This window comes from Sabethes cyaneus, chromosome 3, assembly GCF_943734655.1.
Source record: "Sabethes cyaneus chromosome 3, idSabCyanKW18_F2, whole genome shotgun sequence".
NCBI lineage: Eukaryota > Metazoa > Arthropoda > Insecta > Diptera > Culicidae > Sabethes > Sabethes cyaneus.
Window position 1 is genome coordinate 149,902,621 of NC_071355.1, and position 9,932 is coordinate 149,912,552.

General features: G+C 42.6%; 1 protein-coding gene across 1 annotated transcript; it reads left to right on the forward strand.

The window, feature by feature from the left end:
* Positions 1 to 413: 413 nt before the first annotated feature.
* On the forward strand, positions 414 to 9,929 carry LOC128740258 (uncharacterized). Its single transcript, XM_053835793.1, has 6 exons — positions 414 to 436; positions 497 to 612; positions 673 to 772; positions 8,843 to 9,011; positions 9,173 to 9,430; positions 9,489 to 9,929. Exons 1-6 carry the CDS (start codon positions 414 to 416, stop codon positions 9,927 to 9,929), a joined length of 1,107 nt encoding a protein of 368 aa, XP_053691768.1.
* Positions 9,930 to 9,932: the final 3 nt, after the last annotated feature.

Consider the following 9,932-nt stretch of genomic DNA (forward strand, 5'->3'; position numbering starts at 1 on the left):
TTAATATTAATGCCTGGCCGCATTTCAAGATCAAAGTCTAAAAAAACATGAGTTAGGCCTTGAAAAATGAAAAAATATACATTAGGTATTTTTTTAAAAAATTACATTTATTAGGTTACCTGTTCGTTCCAGTAATGGGATGATACATCCACATGGCAAGGAGACATACAAATCTCTACAAAATTATTAGCACCTAGTGATTAGTAATTATCGTTATCGATGTTTTACGCGTATACCAACACATTTTCCCTTATCAGAGACGCGATGCAGCGACATGTCATAAAATATTTTGTCTATCAAATCAAGTTTTGTCAGCTGGTTAGTTAGTAATGTCTAGTGGTAGCATCAACATGTTGTACAAGCAATAACATTAGGAAGTGATTAGGCAGATAGCAGATATCTCCTCGGTAGCAATGATTCGATTGCGGAATTTAAAGTGAGAATTCCTTTAGGGATAAAATCGATCTAAACTAAACTGGAAATATTTTTATTACAGAGTGCATCTCTTTTGGAAAATATACTTACCGACATTGCTTTGCCTAATAGTTTACAATGAATATCTAATACACGTTTTTCACAGCCTGCAATGGGCCCAAATTGAATGTCAAACTGGTAGGGTAAATTCCTTTAAAGTACTTAAGCAAAATCACTGTGAGATGTTTCGTTTTTCAGACAACTGTCTAAAGATATTGCTGGTCGCAGACCCACAAATATTGGGGAATACTTTCGACACTAAGCTGTACTGGCCACTGGCTAATTTCGACTCCGATAGGTAAGATTGACAGGTTAAGCTCATGATAAGAATTGTTCAACCGACTACAAACGATAAAGAGAAATTACCCTTTTTCCCTTGTAGTAGTGCGCCTGTACAAAAACCTTTGAGGCAACCCTTATTGTTCTTTAAAACGTATCAACCAAATCTTTTCTATTGTGCCTAGAAATTATTTACGCCAACCTTTTAGTTGGAACATACTGTATCGCAGAAATTATGCGATTCCCCTCAAAGTATGAAACACGGATTTGTAAATTGAACGCTTATTATAGCTAGTTTGTGCCAACCAGTACTTACAGTACAGTACAGTTACCAGTACTTACAGAAAAACGGTCAGTTTCTAACTTAAACCAAACCTCAAAATCCGATGCCGCTATTAACTCAAAATAACAAAGTACAAATAAAAGGAAGACATTTTTTGATTGCTTTCAAATATTATACAAATTTATCAGTATACTAGCTGACCTAACAAACTTCATATTGCCACAAATTAAACTGTGTTGTACATAAATCGTGAATCTCGGATGACCTTTGTCACAATCTTGAGTTTTGCAAGTTTCTGGGGAGTTCATGGGTGTTTTAATATACAAATTTTCCTCACAGTAAAGTAGAAAACAATTCCCCCCATTACTTAGCTTGATAAAATAAAGCGGATAGCATTTAAATATTCGCCATCATTACAAACCATTTCGCCGAATACCATTTTGCGGAACACCAATTCTCAGTTGACCATAACGCGAAATATAGAATTTCACAAAATACCATTTCGCGAAAAACCTTACGCGGGCTGTACCATTTCACGGAAAATCTTTTCGTAAAAAGTACCATTTCGCAGGGGTGACCCAACTGAAGGAAAGTAATAGAGATCAGTAGATCTAGGAAAATAAATAAACCTAGAAAGAGGTAATCTCTACGGGGGGCTGCCCCCCGCAGTGACGCTTCCGACGGCAGGTCGCCGACAGCACTGGCGGCCTGTGGCCGTCTCGCGCTGAATTATCTAATGTTACTTTTGATAATTTTTGGTGGTCTTGTTATTGAGTAATGTTTTATGAAAGAGTCTAAAATTTCTCGAGTTCGATTAGTTTATGAGTTACGCAAAAATTTCTGTTTTATTTGTATGATAGTCCTTATCCCCCTACCACAGGGGTGAGGGGTCTCAAACCATCATTAAAAAAAATCCTGCCTCCAAAGCCCCCCACATGCCAAATTTGGTTCCATTTGCTTGATTACTTTTCGAGTTATGAGTAAATTTGTATTTCATTTGTATAGGAGCCCCCCCTCCTAAAGCGAGGAGAGGTTGCAATTCACCATAGAAAACATGCTTGTCTCCAAAAACACCCACATGTCAAATTTTGTTCCATTTGCTTGATTAGTTCACGAGTCATGAGGAAATTTGTATTTCATTTGTATGGGAGCCCCCCTTCTAAAAAGGTAAGGGGTCCTAATTCATCATAGAAAAATTTCATGCCTCCAAAAACATCCACATACCTAATGTGGTTCCATTTGATTAATTAATTCTCGAGTTATGAGGAAATTTGTATTTCATGTGTATGGAAGCCCCCCCCTCTTAAACGGAAGAGGGGTCATTATTCCCCTCCTAAAGAGGGGAGGGATCTCAATTCACCATAGAAAAAAAATTGCCTACAAAAACACCCACATGCTAAATTTGGTTCCATTTGCATGATTAATTCTCGAGTTATAAGGAAATTCCTATTTCATTTGTATGAGAGCCCCCCCTCCTAAAAAGATAAGGGGTCTCAATTCATCACAGAAAAAATTCATGCCTCCAAAAACACCCACATGCTAAATATGGTTCCATTTGATTAATTAGTTTTCGAGTTATGAGGAAATTTGTATTTCGTTTGTATAGAAGCCCCCCCCCCCTCCTAAAGTGGGGAGGGGTCTCAATTCACCATAGAAAAAATTCTTGTCTCCAAAAACACCCACATGTAAAATTTCGTTCCATTCGCTTGATTAATTCTCGAGTTATGCAGAAATTTGTGTTTCATTTGTATGGGAGCCCCCCCTCTTAGTGGGAGGAGGGGTCTCTAACCTTCAAAAGAACCTTCCCTGGCCCCAAGAATCCCTATATGCAAATTTTCACGCCGATCGGTTCAGTAGTTTTCGATTCTATAAGGAACATTCGGGCAGACCGACAAAAATCCATTTTTATAGGTATAGATTTGTATGGGAGCCCCCCCTCTTAGTGGGGGGAGGGATCTCTAACCATCATAGGAACCTTCCCTGGCACCAAAAACCCCTACATGCAAATTTTCACTCCGAGCGGTACAATGGTTTTCGATTCTATAAGGAACATAGAGCAGACAGAAATCCATTTTTATAGGCATAGATTTGTATGGGAGCCCCCTCTCTTAATGGGGTAAGGGGTCTTTTGCCATCGAGAGAACCTTCCGTAGCCACCCGTTAGATATGGACTTAGATTAGGTTAGATTAGGACTGCTGGTGAGATTGTTCTATTTTTACCATATATACCGCATTTCATCTTAATATCATATCATTAACAGTATTATTATTGATATCATATATGTGGAAGGCTGGATGATGGAGTGGATTGCCAACCTGAATCCTTAAGGTCTGAAGCAAATATGGCACTTCTCAATTCAAAACAAACAAATCATCACGTGGGTTAAAGTTGGTACAGCGAAATTGATTATTACATGGAAGGATCCTAATGCTGGAAGGCGACTCTTAGAACCCCGGAATGCGCACAAGTGCCTCTGCTTGTGGGTCCGTCCAATCCCTTTTGGCCCTTCTGTAACAACATTAGTGTGAAATTCATTTGATAATCAAATTTGGAACTACTGTAATTCTACCCACACACATTGGCATTTCCTTGAACTGATGGTGGCTTTCCCCTACTACTACTACCTACTACTACTGATTCTTATAGCGGTTATGAAAACATTCTGAGGCGTGGGCTACTTGGTCAGAAAGCAGTTTTATAGCGGTCATCAGAAAGTTCTGGTGGAGCTCATAGTTTTATTAGCGGTTTTATGAAATTGGTCATGAAAACCGCTATACGAACGTAATAAAACTTGAAATTGTTACTTGGGATAGTCATCCGCAAAACCATATGACGGATAGCCTAGACCATTGAGTTTCCTCAGTAGGCCATCCGCCACAAGGTTCCATAAAAGAGGCGAGAGAATGCCACCTTGTGGACATCCACAAACACTTTGTTTCCAAATGCTTGCTTGCCGTAAGGACGAAAAAAGCAATCGGTTACTAAGCATTTGTTCTATCCACTTTATGATTATTGAAGGCACATTATGATAACGAGCAGCCTCCAAAGTGAAAGCGAAAGATACGTTATCAAACGCGCCTTCAATATCCAAAAAAGTTCCTAAGCAAGATTCCTTTTGTGAAAAAGCAACCTCAATTTTATCCACCACATCATGTAATAAAGTAGTTGTAGACTTGCCACTTTGCTAAGCATGTTGTGCTGAATGAAGAGGAACTTCTACTAAGCTTGTTTCACGGATGTGGTGGTCAACAATCCGCTCAAGTGATTTAAGCAAGAAAGACGTTAGACTGATTGGTCTAAAACTTTTTGCTTGCTCGTATGTCGCGCGTCCACCTCTAGGAATAAACTTAATGGTTATTTCACGCCATTGAGTTGGGATGTACCCAATAGCAATACTACACACAAACATCCTTCTCAGAATGTGTTTGAAGTACTTGAATCCTTTTTGCAGTAGAATAGGGTATATTCCATCTGTTCCAGGAGATTTGTATGGAGAGAAGCTGTTCACGGCCCACTCAATCGCTTCAGTTGTGACAAGTCTCCGAGCAAAAGCCTATGAGTCTAAGCCACCTAAAACGATTTCTGGATCGTTTCGAACTTCAGGTTCCACACAGCCCGGAAAGTGACTATAAAAGAGACATTCCAGGATTTCATTGTCATTCGAACAGTATTCACCGTTCGAACTTCGAATGTTATTAACCTGATAATCTTTCGATTTTGACAGTATTTTATTAAGTCGACTTGCCTCGCCGAAACTGAAACGTTGCTACAGAACCTGTGCCAGCTCGTGCGTGCTGAAGATCGTAGAGCCTTTGCATAGGCTTTCCGGGCCTGCTTGAAAGGCTCCACGCCATCCCTCCGACGTCTATTCCAGGCTCTCCTGCATCGTTTCTTTAGTTCCGCGAGATGAGAGTTCCACCATGGTGTTCCTCTAGTCGTTTTAATAGTTTTTAGCGGGCAAGCTACTTCAAAAGATTCCGCAATAAAAGATGTTGTGACATCTACAGCCACATCCAAGTCGATCGATGACTCAATCGTCGGTTCGAATCCTTGAAATTTCGTCGCCAGTTCCTCCTCAAAGAGTTCCCAGTCAGAAAATCTCGGATTGCGAAAAGTTGCAGCGTTCAAGGAGACACCCAAATGATCAAAATATATAAAGCAATGATCAGATATTGGTGTCTCATTTGAAACATGCCATTGTGCCAACTCATGACTGATCCTGTTAGAGCAGAGTGTTATATCTAACAGTTCCTCTCTACCAGCTCGTATGAAAGTTGGACAATTGCCAATGTTGAGTATTCCAAGGCTGGTACTACTCAAATATTCCATCAAATTAGAGCCTCTCAGATTGATATCCGAGCTGCCCCAAATGATGTGATGGGCATTGGCATCACTGCCTACAATGAGCGGAAGCCCATTAGACTGGCAGTATCTCACCACATTTCTGAAATCGTCGCTAGGATACGATTCATCGTGTGGTAAGTATGCAGAACAGTAGACATAGCGCCTATGGACATCATCCACGACGAGTTTTACTGTAACTGCACAAATATCTCGAGTAGTCAACTCAGAGATAAAGCATGCACTAATTGACCTATGCAACAATATGCATGCCCTGGGCATCAAACGAGGATTTGTCATACCAGTTTTGCTGAAAACAGCAAAGTTCTGGTTTCCAATATCCGTCGAATGAAAGTACCCCTTGCGAAAATATGGCTCCTGAACCAATGCGATGGTGACAGAGCCATTAAAAAGTTTTTCGCATAAATACAAATTTGCTGCCCGTTTGTGTTGAAGATTTATTTGTGCGACTCTAACTATTTGACTAGCGGAGTATATGCACAAACAATCTTCAACACAGATCAGACAGCAAATTGTAAGCGAAGCCAATTATGTTGGCCAGAACGCACTTGGCGTAAAACCCATAAGGGAAATTGGGCAGGACTACTATGCTGTTCCCACGAAACGCAAGGGACAACAAAGATCGACCGTACCAGAGCCCCGCATGGCACAGTAGGGGCAAGATGCCCAAAGCACTCCGTTCGCGACTGGCATGTTTTCACCCCTCCAGCCATTCAGTCATCGGCACGGAGTTAGACCTTGACTTAGGGGCACCTGATTTGCCCACTCCCGGCAGGATCAGGTCCCGTGGCTCAATTTTTGCCCAAACGTACAATTCGGCACCAACCGCCAAAGGGCGTAACTGCAGATTGTGTAAAACAGACCGATTAAGAGTCTCTCTCTCTCTGTGCTAAGCCAGCTGAGAAAATAACTCTCTCCCGGTGTGCTCACACTCCGAAAAGCCTGCGCCGAACTGCATGATTAGGTAGCCGGAAACCACACGGCGAGTGTTCCACCTTCTCTGTCTGCATACGACAACCAAGGTTGCGTACTGTAGTAGATAAGCGAGGTATTAATAAAAGTTGGCATCCGCAAAATATGTATGCCCGCTATATACTTCGAGTCACAGGTCTCAAGCGTACATACGCACACAGGCAGACGGCAGCCTTTCCAGATAGGAAAGAGTGGAAACCGATCAAATATGATATGCGAGAATAAATTGCGTGAGTCATAGCTTTCGCGTTGGCGGTATTGAGCGAACTCTTGTCTACTTATAGAGCTGCGCGTGTGTGAGTGTGACTGAGGACTTGCGCAAGTTGGTTTTGCCTCGAGCGCTCTTTGGCGGGAGCCGATCCCGACTTCACACATACAATATCGATGGAAGCCAGTAACGTATTGCCATCAATAAAGATGGCTTGTCCGATTACTGAATATTCTCTAACGATGTTATTGGCGGGAGAGAAATTGTATGTGTGAAGTCGGGATCGGCTCCCGCCAAAGAGCGCTCGAGGCAAAACCAACTTGCGCAAGTCCTCAGTCACACTCACACACGCGCAGCTCTATAAGTAGACAAGAGTTCGCTCAATACCGCCAACGCGAAAGCTATGACTCACGCAATTTATTCTCGCATATCATATTTGATCGGTTTCCACTCTTTCCTATCTGGAAAGGCTGCCGTCTGCCTGTGTGCGTATGTACGCTTGAGACCTGTGACTCGAAGTATATAGCGGGCATACATATTTTGCGGATGCCAACTTTTATTAATACCTCGCTTATCTACTACACGTACCACCAGGTGCGCAACTTTGGCTACCGTACCCCAGCCGGCACCTCGTGGAGGTAGAGATAGAAGTTAGAAAACAGAGGTGATATGTTTGCACATGTTCACTCATGTTCACGAAGGTAGACCCGACGAAGAGAACGAAGAATTCTATGCGCAGCTGGAGGCAATGTACGTTAGCTGTTCGCAAAGGAAATTAACCTGGGAATGTCTACAAACGATAAAACGTTCCGGCTCCCCATCTCTAGATTCTTCGGCGAAAAACCAATCAGCTGAAGAATAGTAGAGCTGCTAGAAAGGACCATCTCCCGGCAGAACTCTACAAAAATGGCAAAGAACCACTAGCAACGGCACTTCACTGGATAATTTTAAGAATTTAGGAGGAAAAAAACTACCAGTGGATGAACCGACATGAGCTATGAAAAATTTGGGACGAAAACGGCTTTCGGCGTAAGCTTACTAGACTTATCATGGTTACAATAAATGGGATCCAGTGCTGTGTGAAAATATCATGTGGATAGTTGGACCCAGTCGAATCTCGCAGGGGACTTCGACAAGGAGATGTCTTTCCTGCTTGCTATTCAACATTGCCCTTGGAGGTGTAGTAGGACGAGCGGCGATCGAAATGCGAGGTTTGCTTTGTTGACGACGTGGATGCTGTCGGCAAAACATTTGAGGCGGTGAAAGATCAGTACACCAGACTAAAACGCAAAGCAGAGAAGACTGGGTTGAAGGTAAATACGTCTAAAACAAAGTATATGCTGGCGGGCGGGACCGAGCGGTTGGGCAGTACCGCGGTTGTCGGCGGGGATGAGCTTGAGGTAGTCGACGAGTTCGTATACCTTGGCTCACTGGCAAAAGAGGACAACAATACCAGCCGTGAGATTACAAGGCGTATAATCAGTGCGAAAGTCGGGCCTACTACGGACTCCACAGACACTTGCGGTCGAACAACCTGAGCCCCCGTACAAAATGCAAACCGTACAAAACACTAATTAGACCGGTTGTTCTCTACGGACACTGCCAGAAGAGGAACTACAAGCACTCGGAGTTTTCGAACGGCTGGTGCTAAGAACCATCTTTGGCGTAGTACAAGAGAACGGTGTATCAGCACGAGCTCGTGCGTCTCTACGGTGAACCCAGTATTTAGAACGTGGTTAAAGCTGGACGGATACGTTGGGCAGAACATGTTGCTAGAATGCCGGACAGCTCTCCTGCAAAAATGGTTTTCGCATCGATAGGAACCGGTAGGAACAAGACGAAGAGGAGCACAGCGAGCGAGGTGGCAAGACCAGGTGTAGCAAGAACTGGCGAGCACTGGGTTCCCGCGGAACTGGATACCAGCTGCCATGGACCGAATTACATGGATGAATTATGCTAAGCAGGCCTCGTCATAAGACTTTAGGCCAACCAAATAAATAAGTAAGAAGTGAATGGAAGATGTGGCTTCCCACATTCAAAATTTGATCCTTCGAGTGGGCATCGAAACGAGAGGAACGATCTTCGGCAAAGTCGTCAACTCATAGCCTTCTTGTTATCAATACCTTTACCTTGGGACCTACAATGTACCCTGAAAATCACTTCTTCGCTCTGCTACGGAATCTGCTAGAAATCTAGAGTCTAGGGCCCCATTATGTCGGACATTATTTATGTGTGAGAGAACCAAAAATTCGTTTCTTTTTAGGCACCTCGCTATTACGTACCGTCATGCAGTACAACACTCAATGCCGGACATTATTTGTTTCTTGGGAGATCTGATGGATGAAGGGAGCGTGGCAGATGCTGACCAGTACGAGGAATATTTCCAAAGATTTGCCAACATTTTTCCTCAACCCACTGCACACACTTCGATGGTAAGAGTTGTCATGATTATGAATAGACGGCAAACAAAACGGGTGAGAGTCATTCTTTGCAAGACCAGCCTAGGAAAACCAACTCTTACTCGTTTTGGTTACATTTGCGACATTGGTCATTTTGTTGGTTCTATCTAGGTATGATATTTACCTTTTGCAAGATTTACATTCCAGGAGACAACGATATTGGCGGCGAAGGATTTGAACCTGTGAAGGATACAAACGTTCAACGATTTCGGCAGTACTTCAATGAACGTCCTTTTTGGATGTTTCCAAATGCAATACAAATTTTTAACGTGAACCGTATAACTCGAGCGGCAATTTGGAATGAAAATGTTGAAAATAATGATCGTAGTTCGTTGATTTTCTTCATCAGCCATATAAGTCTTCTAAAACACGCTGATTCATACACATTAAAAGTAAATAAACTCGCTGTTATTCTTAACTACGAATAATTTAACAATCGAGCAATTTTAGACAATCGAGCAATTTCAACCAGATGTGATATTTTCAGCACATGACCACACCTCAAAGTACACCATAGTTAGAAAGAATGTACCTGAAGTTGAACCTGTTTTCGTACCACTGAGCACCAGCCGAGAAACTCGGCACAGCATTTCTTCATTCAATCTAGAAGAAATTCGTAACAATCATGGATTGTTAGAGATATCGGTGCCTACCTGTTCCTATCGAATGGGCGTCATGAAAATTGGTTATGGCTTTGCGGTTTTGGACGGCGAAACACTTAGCTACACCGTGTTGTGGACTTCGCAGCGCTTCTACCAATTGGCGTTCTACTCGTTGCTAATCATTCCGCTAAAGTTGCTCTGCGGACAAATATGGTGCAATTTGCTGAAACGGTATTGGTGCTGCTGCAGGTCTAGGAACCGAGACTACCTTCCATTGCATGTGGGATAGATA

Coding starts and splice junctions, on each gene's coding strand:
- LOC128740258 (XM_053835793.1), top strand. CDS start 414: ATGATTCGATTGCGGAATTTAAA. Junction 613..672: donor CCAAATTGAATGTCAAACTG/GTAGGGTAAATT, acceptor TTCGTTTTTCAG/ACAACTGTCTAAAGATATTG. Junction 9,431..9,488: donor CTGATTCATACACATTAAAA/GTAAATAAACTC, acceptor GAGCAATTTTAG/ACAATCGAGCAATTTCAACC.